Source organism: Taeniopygia guttata, chromosome 7, assembly GCF_048771995.1.
Source record: "Taeniopygia guttata chromosome 7, bTaeGut7.mat, whole genome shotgun sequence".
NCBI classification, from domain to species: domain Eukaryota; kingdom Metazoa; phylum Chordata; class Aves; order Passeriformes; family Estrildidae; genus Taeniopygia; species Taeniopygia guttata.
In genome coordinates this window covers 13,461,257-13,484,973 of record NC_133032.1, presented here as the reverse complement: position 1 = coordinate 13,484,973, position 23,717 = coordinate 13,461,257, and the positions used below count along the sequence as shown (strand labels likewise).

General features: G+C 38.2%; 1 protein-coding gene across 2 annotated transcripts in view; it reads left to right on the top strand.

Annotated features, from left to right (window-relative positions):
• The window catches only part of FIGN (fidgetin, microtubule severing factor), a 126,502-nt gene that overhangs the window by 19,112 nt on the left and 83,673 nt on the right, over nucleotides 1-23,717 (top strand). For both annotated transcript variants that reach the window (XM_072932152.1, XM_072932153.1), the window contains 2 exons: nucleotides 1,835-3,255; nucleotides 4,036-4,205. Coding sequence is in view for 1 of the 2 variants with exons in the window: in XM_072932153.1 (XP_072788254.1) it covers nucleotides 4,181-4,205 (25 nt within the window). In the remaining variant the exon portion in view is untranslated. The remainder of the gene's footprint in view (nucleotides 1-1,834; nucleotides 3,256-4,035; nucleotides 4,206-23,717) is intronic.

The window sequence follows — 23,717 nt, the reverse complement described above, 5'->3', positions numbered from 1 at the left end:
TAATCTAGATTTGCTGAAAAGGTCTGTGAACCTTTCAAAGAATCTAGTCCAAGTTTGGAGTTTGTAACAAAACCCAAAACCAGGCAAGTTTTATGTGGTTTTGAATTTCATTGTAAACGTTTCACCTAGATGTTGAAATAGGCTCCAAGAAACATTCCCTGTTTTAAAGTCTATGAGAATTTCCCATTCAGAAGGATCAGCACTGGTGTCACTTTAACCAGAGTGGAATTTATCCATGCACAGATGAGCCCAAAAAGGCCTTCACTTAATCTTAATTTACATCTCAAAATAAGAACTTAATATAGTATGTAAGTCTTATGTTGACCTTCTGCACAGAGATGAATGTCAACCCATACAAATACATGTCTATTGTTTCAATTTGTGCTATTTTAATGTGGCAGGAGAAGCCTGAAGGAAAAAAAAAAGGTATATAAAATGAAAATACTGAGGTTAATGCAATACAAAGATTGTTAAATACTTTCTTTCTAAGTTAAAAAGTTTAAAAAGCACTTGTGTTTATCGACTAAAGCCTTATGGTAATTGCCAGTTGTTTTCCTACAGGTACAAGTCACAGAGCTCTGTAACTGACCAAGAAACTCATCTTTCTGTTGAGAGAAAACGTGCATAGTACCATGATTTGCAAAAAAAAATGATGGGAAAAGAATCCAGATACCTAAAGTAGCAAAGACAAAAGAATCCCTTTTATGTTTAACAAGGATTTTTAGACCAAGCTCATGACCCTGGGATTGTGATGACTTAGTGCCTGGTGCTGGCAACACTAGCAGAGGCAATATGCTGTGCTGCAGATGTCAGCACCAGAGACTCCTAAATGTAACTTGTGTAGGTGGGTCAAATTAGGGAATACCAGAGGCTACTGATGTGTTGCCTGCATTTGGAGCAGTTATCTGCTTGCCAAGGTGGCTGCTTAATACCCACAAGCTCTTGTAGAAGGGACGATGAGCAGCTGTGTGCACAGGCAATGGGCTGACCCAGGCCCTGGGCCCGCTGCTCAGAGCCACCTGATGTTGAGGGCATGGAAAAGGTGTCAGAAGAGCACGGTGCAGACTGGACCACAGCGGGTGCTGTGGCTGGGTGTCGCCTGCTGGCTGCTCTGGACAGCTGTCTAAAGCTATTTCAATAGACTCCTGTTGCTATAGCTATGTTGCAAGTTCTAAAAATAGCTCTCTACATCCCAAAATTCAGTTTAACCATGTTTTCCTGTGTATGTTTTGTTATACTTGGGACATACTGGGAAGCAAAAGCAGTATCTGCTCCAAACCAGCTCCTTGTTTCAGGATACTTTTGTTATTTAACTGGCAGTGCTCTCCTCGTGTAGCAGTAACTAGAGTTATCCCCAGCTGTCCAAGTGAGCCAGGAACACCTTCCATATTCTTAATAAGCAGAAGTCTGTCTAGCCCTTTTGCTCTTTTTATTTCCAATCTTTAGGCACAGTTTTGTCACACAGGCTGGCTACAGCCTTCCAAAAGTGTGAAAGGTGCCTATTTTCACCAGCAGGTAAAAACCATTTTGGATTAACTAAATCACTGCATGCATCAACCAGACAGGCCTTCCTGTTCTTTCTTTTCCCTCTCCATTACCTGGGTAGGATAGGGACTGGCTGACAGCTCACAGCAGCTTCTGCTGGCAACTAGTTCAGAGTATTATTTAGGCCTACTATAATACTGCAAAGGGAACAGACGAGAAACGAGCCTATTCCCACTCCTCCAGATGCTAATCCCCTGGGTCTGGTCTCCCCTTCCTCCTCCAGAGCCTTAACTGCCTATACATCTTCCATTTTTACTAAGAAAATTTAATCAGTCTCCTCTATATTCAGGACGGACAAACAACCCTCCGAAGCCATCCTTAACTCCACAGCAGGACAAGGAAGCGAGGAAGTGAAACCACTCCAGTACTCTAAACCAAAGCCCAGGAACAGCATCCGGACAGCACAGCTTCTTCCCTGTTAGAAGGTAAAAATGCTCTGAACAGTCCCATCAGGTGCAAGCCCAAGAACGTGGATGTGTCTCGTGGGAAGCTCCCACTGCCCTTTCCCAGCCGCGGTGTCAAGGAAGCGGGCGCGCAGCCGTGTGCGGGGCTGGAGCGGGGAGAGCCGGGTGCCGGGGAGCCCCGTGTGCGAGGCAGGGCCCGGTCCGTGCCGCCGCCTGGCCACCGTACGCCTTCCCTGCCGGCACCAGGCGGCTGCAAAGCCCGTCCAACAGCCCCCCCCGGGGAATCCCTCTGATGCAAGGGGAGTCCCCGGCAGCTGTGGGCCGGGGTAGCTGAGCTGGCTCCCTGCCATCCCCCGCCGAGCCGGGCTGGGAAGTGCGGGGAGAGGGAGGTGTGGCTGCCGGGGCCCCTCAGCCATTGCCGGCTACCGGGATCGCCTCTCCGCGGCTGCTAGCAGCCGGGCTCCGGCGGGCAGCGGCCGGAGCTCCCCGGGAGCAGCGCGGGGCCCCGCACGGCTGCGCGGCCCCGCCGCCGCCGCTCGGGCCGGGACGGCACTTCCACCCCGGCCATTTTCCTCGGGCGGGAGGCGGCGGCGACCCGCGAGCCCCGACGCCGTCCGCCCGCCCGGGGACGCGGCGCAGGAGCTGCCGGCCGGGGCAGCCGCGCAGGCCGCTGCCGGTCGAGCCGGGACGCCCCACCGGCCCCAGGCGCGGAGACGCGGGGCGGCCGCGGCGAAGCGGAGGCCGCCGCAGCCGGGGGAAGCTCCGCCGCCGGAGCCCGCCCGCCTGCCCCGCGGGCGCGGGTGCCGCTAGGCCCCGGCCCCGCGCCGCCGCGCCCGAGGGGAGCCGCGCCCGAGGGGAGCCCCGCTGCCGCCGCCGCCGCGCAGGGAGCGCGCTGCGCGCTGCCCCCGTCCCGCGGCCCCGGGGAGGGAGCGGAGCCGCGGCACGGACACCCCGCCAGCCCCCGCGGGAAGCGGCGGCCCCGGCGCGCAGGACCGCGGAGCGCCCCCGCCCCCCGCGCCGCTCCCCCTTTGAAAACTGATCTTTGGCTCTTCGCGTGAAAGTGATTTGAATTTGGCTCGGCGGCGCTCTGCGCAGGCGTCCAGCTGCTGGCATGCTGGCTCCTTGCAAAGCAGCTGTTTTGGGTTTGAAATTCCAACATGGCAGAGGCTGCAGTCAGTCTTCCCTTCAAAAACTTGGAATGATTTCAAATCATAGGCACCTTCACTTAACCCGAGCCCCCATTCATCAGCAAACACATCGGATCGATGCTACTCTAACCTATCGGGTTCTTGTACCAAATCTCCAGGTAAGAGAATCTTTTTTTTTTTCTTCCCACCCCCCCCCCCCCACCCCCCCAGTCTCCCTACCATCGTTTTACATTTTTTTAAATCTTAAAGATCTCCGACACAGACGCATATTAATTGCCTGTTCGTGCCCTAAATATTTTGCCTATTTTGCGGTCTTTTTCTGATACTAAGCACTCCGGTCTGCTTGCCTGATCGTAGTCTGGAAAGTACAGATATACAATCGCAGTGCATGGTTTTTCCTCCTTGATCATTGCCAACAATAGTAGGCAGATTAAGAGTTCGCGATTGCAAGCTCCCTCCCCACCTCCTCCTCCTCTTAATTGGATTTATTTTTAAGTTGCTTTGAAAATAATAAACTGCAGGTAACGCGGGTCTGGACATTGAGGCAACTAACTTCTGACTAAATAAGTGCAAATAAGAATCTCGCAGAACAAAAGTTAGGTTTAAATTGCTGTGTCTTGGCTGAGGGGGGGGCACGAATATGTCAGAGGAGCTGTTGCAGTAAAATGTAAGCACATCATCTTGGAGGGGGTACAGCGTGGTGGGCGTATTGTTGGCTCAGGAGGGAGAGAAAGATGTATAATTTAATGGTATATACAATCCACTGATCCTATTACTATCCTCCCTGGAGCTCTTGTTAGTTTCAATGGGAGTGAGTGAAATTGACATGGACTTGCATTCCTGGTCATGTGCTTTTTTTCCCCCCTTTCTTTCTTCTCTTGTGATCTGAGATCCCCTTTTTGTTGATGTTGCTTTCCCACTTAATTATATGCATGTAGGTTAAATGAATACCTGACGAAAGGGCCCACGTTTCAAGGCAGTGACATTTGATAGCTGAGAGGAAAAGTGGCTTTAATGAAAAGCAACCTTTGGAATTCCTGCTTGTGAAAAATCCAATTCAGCTTTTTGTGCTGCCAGCAAGAAATGATCAGTAGCACCAGTGTTTATGGTATGTCCGTTTTGGGATCTACTTCCTTTGCATCTAAATAGCAAAGACAAATTTAAATAGCATGATAACGCACTGAGGACTCTGCATGCAAATATTTTGTAATAAATACTTAATGTTTAATAGTATATTTTCTCGTGTATATATAGGCGTTTTTTTCTCTTGCTATCATTTGTTTATCATTTCTGCTTCAATTATGGCATTAGTTTTGTCCATTGTATTGATCTCAGTTGTGAAACCTGAAGTTGCATGTTACCAGCAGTGCACTATACACACCACTGAACTCCAATGGTATGTAAATTAGTAAAACTCGGCGAGTGGAGAGGGCAAAAACGTGTAGCAATGAATATATACACCTACACATCTGTGTGCTCATACATACATGCCTAAAATGCATCTTTTCCTTTTGCAAACTAGGATTTTTTTAGTAGTTATTTAAACTCCAGCTGCTTTTCCCTCTCTTACTTTCTGCGTAATCAGCTGCTAGAGATTTTAACTGATGTGGGGTGAGGGAATGTTTTGCATGTAAACAAACAAAATTACTGTTGTGGCCAAATGCTTAATACAATTTAATAAGGAGTATTTTATGCTCAGTTTACAAGTGTCTGGTTCACACTGCTCTGCTCTCAATGCTTAACAAAATGAAATAATCAGGTGCTGAAACTGGTTTTATTTTAATGGTCACTCTCCAGACCCCCACGTTGCCCCTTCCTCCAAAAAAGTCAGATAAAATGGAGCATGGGGAATTTCAATAGAGCTCCTTGTGTGCAGTAGATGCACCTCTAGGTATGCAGTTAAGGCTAAGGAAGTAACAACAAAAGTGATTATTAGTCTGTTTTGTGCAGCCAAAAAGGGGTTCACTTTTATGTTCACTTTTAATTGTGTGTGATAGTAACAAATAAGGATGGAGAGAGACCCTAGGGGAGAGAGAGAGAGTGTGCATGTGTGTGTGTGCATGTGTGTATTTGGGATAAGGGGGAGGTCTGCCGTGTGTGGCTGATGAGCTCTCGTAATAACATATCTGAATGCAAGAAAGAAATTGAGAGACAGTTGCACAATGTACACTCCTATTTTGGTGTTGTAGGTGACTGTATTGCTAAACATATCCCAGGTGCTATGTGATGGAAATGATCTGATTGCATTTTGCATTTAGAACTTGTTGACTTTGGAACAATCAATAAGGCAACTGTTTATTTTAGATGCACATAATTTGCTCTGAGAAATGTTTTAAGGAGAAGAGCAAGCAAGCGAGAGCGGAACATTTTTTTTTTTTTTTTTCCTAGAGCTGTTGGAGCAAATGTGATTGCCAGATGGGAGATTTCCCTCTGTGATGTTAAAGCTGTAATATATATTCAGAGCAGATTGGACTGCTGCTTGTGATGAGGAGGATATTACATTTATAAATTTTAAATCGGGAATCGGACAGTATGCTGAGAGCTGAAATTGGATGGTGTGGACGGTTTGGACTGTTAAATGCAATTCCCAGATAATAATAATAATTATAGTAGCAGTGATATATGTATGTATAATAAACATGATACTATTAGGCAGCTATATATATTCTATGGTGCTTAAGTATATATTTTCAATATGACTTCTCTCTTTCCTTGCTTCCCTTAAAATACTAAGGATGGAGGGTGATTGGGAAGGGGGTATTTAAGAGCCCACTGTTGGGAGAAATCAAATATAATCAGGTTCCTGTGTGAGGAAAAGTTTTGCTAAAATTCTTTCTGCAAATTCATCTCTTTTTGAGTTTTTGTTTTGCCCGTGCATGTGGCCTGACAGTGCCACAGTCCTGAAAGACTGGGAAGTGGGAACTAGTCACACTCGAGCAGCTCTGCTGTTGCAAATTAAAAGTGTGTTGTGGTCAGGAAATGAAAGCTACAATGTCTCTTTTGAACAAGTCGTTTATCAAGAGAAACATCTATCAAGCAGTGACTTGTCACATTGATCCTCTAAAAGTTAGGTCCGAAGTGGAAGCTGCTTTGATGTTTTTGATGCCAAATTTATAAAATTGAGAAAGCTGGAGAGAGTAGGACTGATTTGTGCTTAAAAATTGCTCTGCTCTGGACGTGACAAAATCATCAAGTATCTCTGATATAAGAGTTGGTAAACTAAGGTGGTATCGGATCTTCTACCTTGTTTTTATTTTCACATGGGAACTTTAGCTTTGCCACACAGCAATTTCTTTTCAGGCTTCTAAAGATCCTGTCTGTATGACTCTCTGCATTATTTCGTCGGGGATATTTTCTTGCTTAGGAATACATCTGTTGCTTCCAAATGGAACCTTTTTTTGTTGTCTTTCTGATGGTATTTATAGAGTTCTGCTTGAGAAGGCAATTTTTTTCCTCTCCTCTCAGTCTTGTTTCTTCTTCTATTTGTAATCTCAGTTTCCACCTCTCATCCCTGTGAAGCAAAGTTTCTTTTACTGCCAAAGTAATGTTTATTGCAAGTAAGGTATATTTGAAGGTATCTGTTAGCACAGCTTAAAACATGTTAAGAGTACTGCTAAATGTCTCTTCCCCTTCTGATTCTCTTTTTTCTATTATCCATTTTTAGCACATGAACCATGCTTTCATTCTCAACAGGAGCAGTGTATTTCAAATTGAATGCAAAGTTAATATTTCAAGTAAAGAAAAAAAGACCAAAAGAAAGCCTAAAATTGGTGGTTTACCTTTCTCTATTTTCAACCATCTAAATTGTTTAACAACTTCACTAAAAAGTTTTTCATTTTGCATAAAGTTTGTGTTTGGATTATAAAGGAATCCCTTTGAAGAAACAAGGGTTTGGTGTTTGGTTGTTGGGTTTCTGTTTTCTTTTCTGTGCTTTTTTTTTTTTTTTTTTTTTTTTGGCTAGGTTATGAGTGAAATCTTCCTTAAAGCAAGATGCTTTGACTTCTTTTCTTCAGTGTCGTAAATGAGACTAACACTGCTTATGAATACTTGATAGAGACCCATTTGAAAATAGGCAGCAAACAGCAGCGTGGTGGGAGTTTTGGTGAGTGTTATAGTTGCTAATTAATCATGTTTGAAATGAAGGAATCATAGCATGGTAATAAAGGCTCATTGTTGTTTGATGTTTGTAACAGGATGTGACTCCTACATGAATGTGGTGGGTTTGGAGGTTTTGTTGTTATTTCCTCCCGTCATATTAAGATACCTTCACTATTAGCTCAAATTGTTTTTATGTATTGCAACATTGTGCAAGTACAGGAATGTTTGCTTATTGTAGCAGCATTTTAGAAATATTACAATTGTATTGTTATTGATATTTTCATCATACAGTTCATGGGAAAAAATGACTGGTCTTATGTCATTAGCTGTTCTTTAAGCTTTTTTATAGTTAAGCATAGTCAAACATTTTTTGTGGTTTATTTTCTTGATACAAAATGCCCTACTATTTTTATTTCTTATAATTGAAAAATGGCACTTGATGAACTTTTGTGCCCTACTTGCTTATGTGTATGTAGTAAGGGATAGCAACTAAAAATATATTCCAGAATAGTTTGTATATTAGCCCTTTAAAAATTGAACTCTATAACACTTGGATGGTGTTTTTGTTTTCTTGGTTTTGTTTCTGTTATGGCTCTTATGAGATGTGTCATCTTTGGGCTTTATTTTTCATCTCTCTATTAATAATTGCTATAGACAATGGAGACAGAATCTCTTTCAAAATACAAATATTTAGTTTCAAAATTTAATAAAGCTATTTTATGCCGAATGAACAAGGTTTGGAATCTGCTATTGTTTAGATGCTCAGTTTCTTTTAAAAACCTATTTCTTAGAGGAGAATTATTCTGTATGGTTCCTGTCAATAAGGTTATTCATTGAATGCATACAAGAAGCATTGAATATGATGACTGATCCTTCTGTAGTCCTAATCATCAATTAATAGGCTTATCTGCTTGTTAGGAGTGGGTTTAATGGTACAAAATCAGCATGAGACCTGTCTATATGAAACATTTGTATGTTGTTTATGACAGACTGAGTTTTGATCTTGCATCCCCAGATCTAATAATAGAAATATTTGGCTCTTTGCCCCCAATCAATATATCCGTTAACAGAAAAAACTTCACACAATACTTTCATAAAGTGCTGGATGTATTGATACCAAGTTGATAAATTTAATTACTGGGGTTTTACATTGATTCATTGATCTTATGATTGGAGGAAATTGTTCTGCAGACATTTCTGAAGTATTGAGGAATATTGTATGTCCATAAAGCTTGATTAATGATAAATCAGCACTTTTTTTCCTTCTCAGTTATTGATAAGACATAAAAATAACTCTAAAAATAATTTGGAATAAGCTGATTAGAAATTCTCATGTGTTACTAACAGAACAGATGAGAAGCAGTACTATGGAGGTGAAAAAAATGAAGTTTGAAGTGGAATTGTACCTACTGGGCTAGTGAAAAAAATATTTAGCTTTAAAAAGATAAAATAATTTACAGTTCTCAGAATCTGGACCATGGTGGCTTTTTTTTTGTTTGTTTGTTTTTGTTTTGGATGTGGTGGCTTGCCTTTTTTTTTTTTTTTTTCCAGTACTATGCTTTGACTCATTGGAAGCTGTTTTAAATTAGATATTATGGATGTATGGAATTTTAGATAAGCATCTGATCCAAAATGAATAGTATAGCTATAAAAGCAATTTGAAGAGCCGTAAATTCAGGATTGCGTATCCCTGATATTGTTGCAGAGTATTAAAATCTTGCTGCTAGAGATGCTATCCTCTAAGTGAAAACTTATCTTCCTTATGGGAAAGATGACTTCAGGGAACTCTCAGCTGGGAAAAGGCCCAGAGGTTTTTTTGTGTTGTTGTTGCTAAAACAATAATTAAAAAAATCAAATACATAGAATTAGTTACAGGGATATTTTCCAGGTGAAAAACCTTACGGGAGTACTTGGCTCCATTTCGGTGAGGTATGCGACCTTTTCACCTTTTGTCAATGATATTTTTATAGAGTGTGTGAGAAATGCGAGTATAAAGAAAATTCCTTAAGATCATTCAATTTTTATTTTTTCTTAAAAAAAACAAAAGAAAAAAAAAGAAATCTCTCAATCAAAACAACAGATCTCCCTTAAACTGATGAAATTGTATTCCTTTAAAGAATGGTAGCTAATAGAGAAGAACAGAGACAACCACTTGCCAGATGTTGCTGCAGGTTTGACAAATACAGTCTTACCCTTCAAGGAGCAGAGAATCCTACACTGGAAGTGTAATGGAGGTCAAAGGAAACCTAAGTTTTTCAGACCTTTAATATTGTATCTGCCATCCCCTCGATGGGCATGTTAAAGAGAATGCATATATTTATTATATTTCTTGGAAGATAATTTGTATTTGCAGCAATCTACTATGCACAAATGGACTTCACTACTGTTACTTCTAAATACCTGTTGGGGTTGGCCCCGCTGTGTGACAAGTGAGGGAAAAATGGAAAGAAAAATAGCTGGTCAGTCTTGGTTACCAAAATCTTGAGAAACTGAGGGAGAGCTCGGGCTTTGACAGGTCGGTTTAAGAATGGGGTGAATACAAAAAAGTGTAATCTGCATAAAGCACCACTGATTAGGGGCATGTGGAGATGTCTGCAGTGATGAAAATGTGGAGTCTCTGCTTTCGTTTTGCTGAGCTCTGTTGCTATGAGGTATCGGCACACACAGAATGTTAATAACAGTATTGTGTGTCTGTTCCGATAGTGTTTCGAACGGTACCTGTCAAACATATCATAACACTCAACTATCTCTTTAATCATATAAGCAACACTCCTTACTACAAAAGCTATTGTATTTGTACAATAGAAAGAACAGGCATACATTATTTGAATAATGGACTAAAACTTTGTTCTTTAAACCATTTTTCTGCAGAGAGGAAGAAGTTTCATGTATCTTGGATGTAATTAAAAATAATGTAGGTACAGATGACTGTCATGCCACTGGCTGATTTTTAAATTTTTTTTTTCTATAATAGTCTGTTAAGTGTGTAGTCTGATATGCCATGAAATACTGAAATAGCAATTGCCAGTCATTATTTAACTGTAACTGAGAAAGTCTTTTCTCAGTTCTTTTATAGTGTAGCTACAGCTAGCATATTGCTAGTTAAATTTCAAATACCCTGAAAGGTATGTGGACAAAATGCTGAGATTATTTTGATGTGATTACAAATTTTGGTGATGTAAGTACATTTTTGTTCCAGAGTCCTTGAAATCATGTATTACCCAGACTTTCTGTTGTCTGTTTTTAACCCTTCTGTGTTCTACTTTTAATCTGTTCTGTACTCTTTGTTAAAACATGTGGCTCACCTTCTGTAGATGAATTGTTCAATGTATGAAGATGTATGCCACAGTTTATTTTGTGTGATATTTTAGAATATATGCATGTGTCACGCTGGTTATAGATTGGTGATGATAAATTTATTTGAGTAATGTGTATCTTATTTGCATTAATACTTTAGCAGTAAGAGCATACTGTGGTCAAACTTCATGAACTAAGATAGCGGTCTCACATCTAATTGAGCAGGATCTGAATGAATGATTTTCTGATACAGGTCACAATTGAACTTTTTGTTTCCCTTCTTCAGTGTGATAAAATGCTTAAGGGACACATGAAGGCATGTTTGTGTAACTCCTACTAATCTTAAGGGAATTTGTAAATGAATATTGAGAGGAGATGGGAGAAAGGGCTGAACCTGGTGGGTCACAGGGGTTTGGGGCAGGAATTTATCTTTATGTTTTCGTTTAAGATGTTTTGGGGTTTTTTTTACCTGATTTAGAATAACAGCCGTTTCTCTTTTAGTATGTTGGAAATAACATCTCTATTTTCATCTGAGATGTTTTTTCCTTTTTGTCTTGTCCATTCTAGCATATAAGCAAGTCATTAATAAAAAAGAATTTATACTGTGAGCTTGAATTATCACTTAATAAAACTTAAAACTGTAGTGTTGCAAAGATATTCCTAGAGAGTACAACTGATTTTGTGTGCTTGTCTGCTGGAGACATGATGAGGGGAAGAGCCAAAAATTACTTTATATTACTGAATAATGGCAGAGAGTGGATGGGAATGATAAAATGATATGCATAGATTATTAATCTATAACAATAGTATCAATATTGACATTTAAAATATTATGAACTCATAGCCCTACTGTACAAACTGCTGTGGTAGCTGTGCTTTTAGGTGAAAGTAGCTATTTATATGCCTTATGGCTCAGTGTGGTCATGTTGAAAGTATGAACCTACTCATCATGGATTCTGAGAAAGTGCAGGTTAACATCCTCTGTGTTCTTTAGACCTGTCTGATTACTTCAGCCTCCTGTGTTGACACAGAGAAAGAAACAGCTAGATTCTATGCTGGAAGAATAAGGTTTGCAAGCACCGACTGATATTAGGTATCCCATTGTGATACCTAAACCAAATTTTAAAAAATCAAGCATCCTTTTCAAGTTAAACTTGAGAAACAGAGAAAGGAAGAGCAAAGATGTTTCTGAACACATTTGAAGGAGCACCATTTACTTTCAAAAGAGATCTTTCCCATCACTTGTGGATAGCTCCACCATGAAGAGCAATATCAAAAGATTTCAGAAAAGTAACTATTCTTTTATGTCTTCGGGAACTCGGATGCTTACAAGATTGTTTCTGAGAAAGAAAAGAATTGATCCTATTTTCAGTCCCTTGTTGTTGGCATTTGTGGACCACATGACTAGATACAGTACTGTAGAAATATACTTTTAGTATGTGGATACAATTCTGTTTCCCCTTGCAGCTCTAAAATAGTGCAATGTGGCCGTATAAAAACTCAGTTTGGAAAATGTTTTTTTAATTTGTTTTGCATTCTATGTAATTTTTTTATTTAATATACATATGGAGTTTGCTGGAGATCTTTAAGCTTAATAGATAGGTCATCCACATTATTAAAGTAGAGAAATTAATATTAAAATAGTCTGTGTTGTTTTTTATAAAAATGTAGACTTAAAGTCACCTGTGATAATTTGTGAACTGGTTATCTCCAGTCAGAAAGCTGTTGGGTTTAAACTTCATAAAATTTAAACCATCAACATTCAGTTATTTCTAATATGGAAGAAGACTGTAAATTTAGTAGCTCTTCAATTAAATGAACACTTGATTTACAAAATTAAGTGGTTTTGTGTTTAGTGATCTTAGATCTTTATATCATAAGGCTTTATATTAACTCCACAACTATAGTGGTACTGTATTGAGCATACAATAAATAAGCAGATATTTAATTTTAAAGATAATAATTTTTCATGTGTTCATAGAATTTCTGATAATTTTTTTATTTCTTGCTCTTTTCCTTCAATAAAAGCAGTAATAAGTATATTTTGGAAACTGTTCATACTCCAATTAACCTTTCTTAATCATTGATTTTCATTTTGTACTTTGACTTTCATTCATTGTATGTCATAGTCCTGTCCTGCGTAGGCATTCTTTATACTACAACACTGATTTATTTTTCCATTTTCAGTTTAAAAAACTTCAGTGGTAACATGAACCATGATGGGTAACCATGGTCATCCCATCAAGCAGTGTTATTCAGATTGATGTCAGTAAATCCTATGTATGAGGCACTTGTCATTACTTGGCCCCTAGCATTTGTCAGTGTGGCAGTCATATCAAAGGCACGCCTTAATATGCAGAGAACATATTTGTTGAAACAAACAGTTCAGTAAATATCAGAAGCCTTTATTTTTTAAAGTTAGATGTAGGTAAAATATATCTCACTATGAGCTATAGGTAAAAAAGTTCTCATAGCGTGCATATAGAGACTGAATAAACAGTGGCTTAATGCATGACATTTTTGAAGTTTTCACTAGTTAGAAATATTCAGTTATAATTCAGTTATATTATGTTATCCATTTGGTACAGAATAACAAATTGACACTAGTATTTATTTGGAGTAATAATTTTCAGTATTAATTAAGGAAAGCTGTTTTGTTATTGAGTAATTAGCAAATACCACCCCACCCCCACTTCCCCAGTAGAAATTGTAGAATTCACTACTTTCATTCATGACAGGCAAGTCCTTTTTGGACTAAAGTTGCTCTCTTTTTCAGAGCATTACAACAGCTGCAGTTTGAGCTTGAAGGGTCTGAGTGGCTGAGATAACATCACAAATAGTATTGCATCTCAGAAAGTGTAATTCAACTTTCCACTTTTGGGTGCTTGGTTATCAGAAGCACTGAGTCCCTGGAATTTCTGTTGACTTTGGATATGCAGGTGTGCAACAGATTTTAGAAGCTAGGTGTTATAAGGAATTTCCCCAGAAAATGGTAGACATTAGCTTTATTTGTACTTCTTAAATGTTCCAGTCTCCCTCTTGAGGAGTATGTATGTATGATAGAAGAAACAGAGCTTTTGCTTTTTCTTGGTGATTGTAAAAACACATTTGAAATTCATCAGGACAAAAATACATGCATTAATAAAGGTATAAGGGATTATTAATTTGTGATTTTGCTCAGAGAAAACTTTAAACTATTTGTTACTGTGTAGATATTCCAAGGAACAAAATGCAGAATAGATGATGCTATTCTAATTGCAAAATCTTCCTTAGCTATCTTCTCCCTCTTCCTGATCCTTCTTCTTTCCCCCTCCCCCTCACAGCTTTTTTAAACAATTATGGGCATTGTGCTCCTTAATGGTGCATAGTTACTGTAAAGATAGATGTCCTCAAATAATGAGTTTCTAATAATAATCAGAGGCACTTAGATTAAACTGGTTTTGTATAGAAACCTTACAATATGAAAAAGTACATCTAAAATCCTGAGATATATTTACAGGAGCTAAGCCTATTTACAGAAAACTAACCCAATTTTGTATCCATACGTGTGTGTGGGGTGGGGATAGTGGAGGTGTATTGACTGTGTGCCTATGCTTTTGTCCACCTGCTTTAAAGACTTCAGAAGATTTTTTGGTTTTTAGTACAGATTTCTATTTTGCTTTTTGATAACAGAATATGTTTTAAAATCACAACCTACTAATTAGCTTCTGTGTTTACACTGGGAAGCTTGCATCCGTTCAAATGACTTTTACCCGCACTCTTCTTTCGATCTGTTGCTTCCCCCACCTCCCATCCTCCTCCCTCACTCCCTGTGAGGTTTATTACATTAGATTTGTTGCTTTCTTCCTTGTTCAGAAGTTCTGAAGGCAAGTAAATGAAAGTGCTAAGTACAGTAACAGATAATTGTTACTTGAAAGAGTTGTTGCTACATTGGTTAGGAATAGTATCTTTTCTAACAGGTACTGAATCAGCAAGGCTGTACAATAAAAAGAGCAAAAAAGTTTAACTTATTGTTTAGAAATACATATGCCATTTAAATGGAAACAAACCCCCAAATCTCCCACATACCTTTTGGGGTTTGGAGAACAAAAGCTTACTTGTATGCTCCAAATTCCCCTGGGCCTTAATTTGCAATACCATTATTTAAGCCTGGCTGATACAAACCCATTGCAGAGAAATAGAATCTTTCCTTCCTGGCTTTTCAAAGCCATTCTATGCCCTCTTCTCTGCCTACTTGCATCCCCCAGCACCCCCCTCTTCGTTCCCAGCCTCTTGGTCTTACCCTGCCACTGTGAAACTCTTTTGTATTTGAAATGTAGTAAACAGAAAAATAGTGAGCTTATAAAACACAGAAAACTGCCATTCTGCATGGTTTTACTGACATCACTACCAATACATATGTAATTCTATATTCTGACTAAGAGCAAGGCTATAATCACTTTAATATCAGTTGTGTCCTCTACCAGGTGACCTGTAGTAGTTTATTGTAAAGATAAGCACCCCACTATAAGTTATTTCTTCTCTAAGTCAGATCTTATAGAAAATATTAACCATAAAGTGAGGAGAAACTTGTGCCTGCTTAACATGCTTCTTGGGGTGCCAGGCTCTCTGGGTACAGTACTGGCATTGTCAGATGCTCAGCTGGAAGTTATTCTGGAACAGAACTGGTTTTGGGTGTAATCCCTAACAGCTGAGAGTAAATAAAGGCATCACTTTAGCTTGATGCAGTGTTGAGCACTACAGCTGTATTTATTTTGCTGCTAATAAAATGGCAGCATACTTTGTCATTAAGAGGTTTGTCTTTTTGAAATAGCAATTGAGGTGTAATACTGAGTGTTTGAGTTAGTGGAATGAGCTAAGAAATAGATGAGCTGCGTTCCTGACTGTGGGTGGAAGGATGGTGAGTAATACGTGCCTTGGTGTGGCATCTGCCAAAAGCATTTTTTCTCTTCCCCCCTGCTACGCTGTTCTAATTTTGAAAGGTATAAGGTATTCTAATAAGCAAAGGGAAAAAAAAAAAAAGTAAAAGGGAAAAAAACTTCCAAGCAAGTCATTATAGCACATCTCAATGACCGTGCCTCACACTTAATTTAATTAGAAGACAACTGCACTGGAAAACTGGTCATTTTAGTCGTAGTTAACAACTGGTTCTCTCCTGCCCCCACTCAGAACTCATTATATGCCACATTGTATAATGTAATTTCTACAGGAAAATTAAGTATAAATAGGTATTGTGTAGTTACAATAATGAAGTTTTCATGAAAGATATTAACTTATCATTTAACTATGTTTTTAGAGGAGAAAATAAATATTTTTCTTCTGGTGTTTCTTTTTTACTATATCAAACAGAAAAAATCCCTGCTATCAAATTGGGATATTTTCTAAATTTTTAAACAAAAAAGTGACTGCATAGCTATTAATATGTTTATTATGTGGTAAGAAGGCGCTGAAGGAAGTGAAACATTGTATATATATGCATGTTTCTTGTAGGATAACTATTTTCAGAAGGGATTGCTGTTATGTTGTAAAATAATTTACTAGTGTATGGTTTCTGAAATGGTGTGGGTAGTTCAGTGCTGGATTTCTGGCAAGACAGTTTCGTAGTTAGCTGTAATAAGACTTACTTGCTGTCGGTAGTAAGATAATAAGGATAAAAAATAATGTATGATTTAAGGAAAAAAAATCTATCCATTTGCATTTGTCCACTAAATTCCAATTGGTGATATGTTTGTTGGGCTGAGCTATTAAGTGCTCTGTGGACTGTGTTTCAACTAGTGTATGATTGACTAGGTATATTAGAGTTTTTTACTTAATGCCAATGTAATATTTGACCCTAGTTTTACCCTGGGATGTTTTTGCTTTTAAAAATATCCACACTTCATGAGTACTCTGGTGGTTAAAAAAATTCATTGTTGTTATTTGGGGGGTGTGTCTCTATGCTATAGTAAGAGTAACTTACTGAATTGATGTTGAATAGATTTTATTTTTTTGTGTTGATTCCAAAGTTCAGCTATGGGAATGCTGTATCATCTCAAAATTTTAAATCAACATTTTATGCACTGTGCCAAAGCACCCATGAGCTCGTTAAGCAAAGACTTTTTCAATTATATCTTTTGTTTATGCATGTATTTATACTTGACAGAAATCCTTTAGAGGTTTGGTTTGCTGTATTAATGCTTACAGTGTATTAAGAGAACATAAAATATGGTAGAGATGTCAGTAAAACCATGCAGAATAGCAATTTTCTGTGTTTTATAAGGTCACTATTTTTCTGTTTACTACATTTCAAATCCAGGAGTTTCACAGTGGCAGGGTAAGACCAAGAGGTTGTACTTACAGATCTAGTGCTGGTAGCTTCTGCTGTATTTTAGTAGCTGCTGAACAGTTCCTTGGCCAGACATCCAGCCTCTAGAGGGCACAGCAGTAATCTCCTCTGCCAGACCCTCACCCACACAATCATCTGCACAAAGTTTTAATGCTGGCACCTACAAAGAGAATTCCACTTATGTTGCATTAAAAAAAAAATCTCTGTATTCCTCATTTTCCTGGAGTTTTGCTACAGTAAGTGATTTCCCTTTCTTTTTCCTTCTTTATTCTCGGAAATGTTTCTGTATTTGCCTTTTTTTTTCCCCTGGTGGTGATCTTTATTAAAGTAGACTCAAATCCATTATATTGCTGACTTGCAGATATTTCTTCACCTGGTACAAACATTTCTTCAGTTATACACTGCTTTTTGCTGTAGTAAAGACTACAGAAGCCAGTGCAGATAATTTCAGACTTCCACAATTATATACTAAAATTCCTTATGTACTAAAATCTGGATAATAAATAATCCAGGTGGGATTAAACCTAGTAAATTCTGCTCCAGTTGCATAGGTTCAATTGCTCAACCCTTTTCTATTGTGAGATGCCATATTACAGCTTTTTATTCTCTGATAGATTAATGTTACTAATGTCGATATTTATGTGAAGTCATACTTGTTCTCCAGTTCACTGTGATTCTCTACTCTAGTATATCACTATTAGCAATCAGGTTTTCAATAATTCAAATTAATCTGATGGTCTGCTTTGAATTTCCCTTAGATGTCCTCATGTAGAGCAAAAAAAGCAAATATTCCTGGATTTGACACCAGGAATAAAGACACCAGTCTGCAGTTTAGTTTTGTTTTAAGACTTCATGTTTAGGGAGAAATGCATATTGAAGAAAAATTCGTTGCAGAGTGTCATTAACCACATAGACAACTTTTTTTAATAGTGGTATAAGCTGAGCAATTTGTGCTTGAAAAATTGGCATGAATACAGCATTTTAGCTACATATTTAATGATGAACAATAAAGCTTTACGTCATTGGATTTCTGAGTTTCTGCACAACTTAAAAATGGAGGAAGGTTGTGATCTTGTTTATTTTGTAGGTCACCTTGCTATGCTCAGTTCCCATTTCCTAACCTTTTCTTCAAAAATAATTAAAATAAAAGTTGTTTGGTTTATGAAGTGTATAGTGTCTGCTTTATAGGTGGTACTAGACCAAATTTTATTGGAAAAGTTTGACAACATCCTGTGAACAGTTTGGAAAATTTAGGTAGTATGTTGCCAATTTGAAGCAATCACATTTCCGAAGTTTTTCATTGCTTTAAAATGTCAAAGAGTTTTGTTAGTCTGAGGATAATGACAGTTTATGGAGATACAGGGGAAAAACTTCCAAGACAGTACAATCTCTGGAAGTGCTACGTCAAACTCTCATGTCTTCATCACCTGTGACCAACAGACAGTTAACTTACTGGAGAAATAACTGTGACGTTGTTTTGTGATTCATCTAATCCACTTTTTCCCAGGGGGCTTAGACAGTCACTAGTGTGTCACTTCAGCCTTGGCACACACCCAGGTTTGCAAACTTGGTTCTTAACTCCACGCTGTGGGGTGGAGCTCTGCAGTAAAACTCTCCAACATACTGAAACGTCAATGAAAAGAAGGTGTAACACTTGGAGGATGTCATGGTCAACTCCTTTACAAACCTGATCTCTGCAGGGTTAGGTGTACTCTCAGAATAAGCTTCTGCTGTTATGGAAATAGGTTGAAAATATAGTTAGGGTATCTGTTCAGTCTTAAATAAGCAAGTTTTTTGATGACATAGTTGTTTACCGTCAGACACTGGCCCTGCTGTTCTGCCTGAGAGGGAGCATTCTTTTTCTGCTAACTGCTGATAGAGGATTGGTATCATCCAAGTATATCCCTTACTTTTGTCCTCCAAACCCAAATATCCTTGGCCTTTCTCTTCCACCTTGTCAAATCCATGGCTTTTACAGCTTGTTCTGAAAGCCAAAACAAAATCGGGCTGCACTGAAGTTAGTGGGGGGAAGCAAGCAAGGCCTAGAGCCAGAAATATCCCCATAAGGGACACAGTGCTTGGGTGCCAGCAGGATGCCTGATGGAGAGGCTCTGCCCACATCACCTGTAGCATTGTGGTGGCAAGCAGAGCTGAGTCTTGGATGGTTCAAAATAGCAGGAATAAACAAATATGATGTGAATGTATTGATACAGTTTATAGGATTTAAAACAAAAAGAAAGTTTTATTGGAAAAATAATTCAAAGTCAATTTTCACGGGGAATATTAAAGCACCAAGCAAGTCCAATGTAAACTAAATGACAGGTCACTGACTTCAGTTGCTGGAAGTGTATGTGTCATGTCTTTTGTCTGAATGTAGAAAAATGTGAATTTTGTCCTTGTGGTGGACTTAAACATAGGACAGGGGAGAAGAACAGTAAAGGATTTTTTTTTTTTCACTCCTGAACAAATGAAAGCATGAGCACAGCCAACTTGATTTTAAAATTCAGGCTTTAAATCTCTCTTTAAATCATTTTTAATAGACACTAAGTTATAAATCATCCAAGCAATTACATGAATACCGAAGGAGTGGGGCCTAGCCTCAGCTTCAGCCCCAGATGTTTCTTGGCTACAATAATGGCCCAGCGCAGATATTTACAGCTTAATTTCTGGTCATGTGCACTTGTCCATAAATGGTTCCTTGTCCATTTCCAGTTCAACAACTGTACAATTTACAGTAGAGCAGGATTCAAATTTGAATGATGGTGAATTGTGGACAGAGACAATTTATCTTTGGAAACTTTAGAGTCCGTTTCCAATATTTAGAATGTAAGGAAACTCTTGAACAGAGAATGGTAGATTGGCCCCCTCTCAATTGTTATGTTCTTCACTTTTTTTTTTTTTGTCTATTATTGTATATAAAATCTGGTTTTATCCATTCCTGTTTTTCTTTTTTTTTTTTTTTTTTGTTTAGCTTTGCTGCAGTTCTGAGCAGAGACTTTTTTTCCCCCTCCTTTTAATGCTATGCCATCTATCATGACTTGCACTGCAAGCCGGTGCATCTAACCTTGCTGCTCTCTCCATTCCTGTCCTGCTTACTGCTCCTCCCAAACAGCCCAATGCTTGAAACTAAACAAATTGAAAATAATGATTGGTAACCATCTGCTGTGCTGAAATTCCACGTATAGCAGTTAACTCCATTTTACAAAACAACTTCAACCTTGGTTCTTGGTGGCAGCAGATAGCAACAAGCAGTTCGGAGTTCCTCTAGACAAAGCAGTTAATGTAGGGAGCATTATGCACAGTCGTTTGGTGATGTTGGGATGGTGGGAGAATACGGGTGCCATCAGACAGTTTAGTGTAATGCATTTGAAACTAGAGGGAATCTGACCACGGCCTAATTGTTTCATCTGATTAAAAAAGAGGCTGGTCCATAAAACTGGGCTGATAGGCGATCTTGCAAATCTGTGCCCTTTAGTTTGGTTTTCTGTTTCTGCAGCTGAGCGCAATACTATGAGGAACGTGTTTGGCTTTCAGTCATTTCCATGTGACTTTTGGAGTGCCCAATGAAAACGTCAACCAAAAATTAGGTTGTGTAGCTGGTCAAAGTATATTGAAGAAAAATAATTAATCATAGGTTTTCTATTGGAGAAACTTTTATAGATACAGAACTGTAACAAGAAGCATTCTAAAAAGTGATGGGCTGCCAATCAGCAGACATTCAAATAACTACAGACTATGGTGCAATATTAAAATAGGCACCATTACTATCTGTGTTTTTAATTTAATTTCAATTATTTGAGTTTAGGTTTTGATTGTGTGTAAAGAAAGTTGCTTAAAATGGGCAGTATATTGAGTTCAAAGGACCCATACAGTTCATAAATTCTCTGGTGTCTACTGGATTTTTCATCAGGGAGACTTCCAATAAAAATGATCTATTTTAGAAATAATATTGTTTAGTAGGTTGAAATGTGGTGTAATAAAATTAGACCTTCAGTCTTCTAAAGTTACTACTTAGATGGCACCCTTGGGATGGTAAAATGGCTGTATAAGCAGATGAATCAGACAGTTTCACTGATGGATACATTTGTCAGTCTCCGTTACAGATATAATATATTCTTATATCTGTAATCCTGACACTGTTACATCCAAATGAAATCAACATGAGGTTGTCATCTTTAAGCAAATATGTTAAGTGTTGTCTTTTGTGCTTTGGATTTGAAAGAAAGGGGCCCAAGGGAGCCAGCATCATGCAAATGGAACAAATCCCATTTCTTCTGAGCTGTGCTGTTTCCCCCTTCATGGCAGCTGGCTGTGTTATCTTTGTGTGTTTCTCTGAGTGCTGACAATTCTTTCAGTGATCTAAGTTAGGGCACATTAGAAAGTGGAAGCAGCTGTCTGTCGTTATACTGAGAGACGTGTTTGCTCTACTGCAAAGATGAAGGACCATGAATCCTTGACACACTCTCTCCCCCCTCCCCCTTTACTTTCCAACATGATCAACATTCAGACGCACAGATTGTCTGCTTGGACAGTTTTTTGTTCTGACTGACAGCATCTGGCATAGACAAATTTAAAAATACATAGCATGCCATGCTTGGAATTGGAACATCCCTTCTTTATTAATCTTCTCATTTAAACCATTCATTTACATTTCAAGAAAGGTTACAGCTTGATGTGGTTGAAACATTTATTTTAAATGAATAATCTCCTAATGAAATACCTCGAATGAGCACCAGTCAGTGTATATTAAAAATTACACCTGATTAGTATGGCCTTGGAACTGTAGTGAAGATATAAGATTTCCCCATTGTCTCAATCCATAATAAAGAAAAAAAGAAAAAATGTTTAGCATGTAAAAAAGTAATCTTTTTTTTTTTTTAAACCACAGAGCTAAATGAGAGTAGTGTTTTCACGTGCAACCTCCTATCATTTTCAAGAGTACTGTGTCATAAAGCAGTAGCCTTTAAAATGCTGTTTATCTAATTAAATATGGTTTTGCTGGAACAATACATTTAAAGGAAATGCCTAAATAGAGCATTGTTTTGTTTTATTCTGATAACATATTTATGATTTGAGAGACAAGATGCTTTATGATTTTATGTAATCAGAAATCCTATATATATTTTTTTTTCTACTGGGAAATATTCATGTATTTTTGTACAGTACTTTACTAGTAAAATAGAACTGAAATGGTGGACCACCCACTAAAATGTTTATGCACATGCACATATGCACACATACATTCTGTGCACTCTCATCTTCATGATCCAGGTTAGCAATGCAGACATGCTTGTCTAGCATTTATGTAAAAATAATATGAAAATTGGCTATACCACTCAGAATATGGACTTGAGTCCATGAAGGGAGGGGGAAAAACCTCTTCTTGTACTAAGAATTTTAGATGCTTTATTGGATTGCAGCTTTAACTATTTGCTGTACATTAAAAAAAATAAAATTCTTCCAGAAGGAGTTGTGGGGGCTGAGGGGGAAAACCAGTATAATAAAATAGAGGACTGTTCAAGTGTTTGGCAGTAAATATGTAAAACAAGTATCCTGGCTTATTTGGAAAGGAAAGAGAAGCTGTTGCAGACAGGCTCAATTAACAATTGTAAGCAGGAGAGGACTTGTATTCCTTCGGTAAATGTAAGAGAGGTCATTTGCTTTAGGATAAAATCTGACAAATTTTAGATATAGACATAAAGGCTGGAATAAATATGACAAAAGATTTGCAGTTGCACATCAAGCATTTTGTATTTGCAATGGCCATTTACATTTTTTCTCAGTGAATACATTTCTTTTTTATTAATGTTTTCCTGAATAATATGTTCTTAAATTAATTGACTCTGAAACAAGCATTTTGGGACAAAAGGAATTTTAATGCAAGCTCGAAATATAATTTTGCTTTTTTAAAAATTCTTTTAGTAATACCTAATATATTTTTCTTTTTTTGAAGGAAGCGCTAAGAGGATAAGTTTTCAGCACAGCTTTTATTATGCTAGTTATGTGTAGTCTGAGAAGTGAAATAAAATTTTATTTTAAATGAAATCACAGTTTTTCCCTCACAAATTGTTCCATTTATGTGATAAATTTCTATTTTTTATTTATTTATTTAATGACTAGTTATAAAGGCTTGTACAGATATGCATCTGTAAGCAAACTGGGAATAGGTTAGAGAACACAATTCCCCGGTGTAAAAAGCAAGGTTTAGCAGTAATGCTTTTAATCTGGACTTGTAGAGGATTCGGGAGCATCCATAGATCTGCTTCAGTAATTACCATACCCCAAGTGGCACTGGAAGAGACATTTGCCTAAAAACTTGATGTCTTCATTACACTGTTTACATTTTAATTAGAAACATGAAAATTAGTGATTCATATGGACAACTATAGTTTAAGTGGGTTTGCTCACCATCCAATAAATCAGAGGGGAAAAAAAGGAGGGGGGTGGGAGAAAAAAAGGCAACCCTACAACCTGCATCTGCAAGCAGCAAACCCCCTCAAACCTTACAGTTGTAATAAACAGTTTAGTAGGAATCATTCATGGGAATAATGTGTTGATATTAGAAGCTGGTTAAAATGTGGTTTGTATTTTATCTGAGAGAAAATTCTTATGTAAATTAGAGACTGTTATTTTAAAGGTAATGCTAATTGTACTCGGTGTTACATGTACGTGATTGGGGTGTGCGTAGAATACACATATGTAGCTTCTGTGTGTACATAAATACATACATTGTAGCTATATTAAGGAGAATAATTGGTGTAGGAATATTTTGGCAGTGCTGAGCGCTACGTATGGCTGCAGAGCAGCCAGTTTAGCCTGTTTCAGTATGTCTCCATAAATACATGTAAAAATTAGTATAGCTGCACGCATACAAACACATGTGTGTGCGTGCACAGAGGC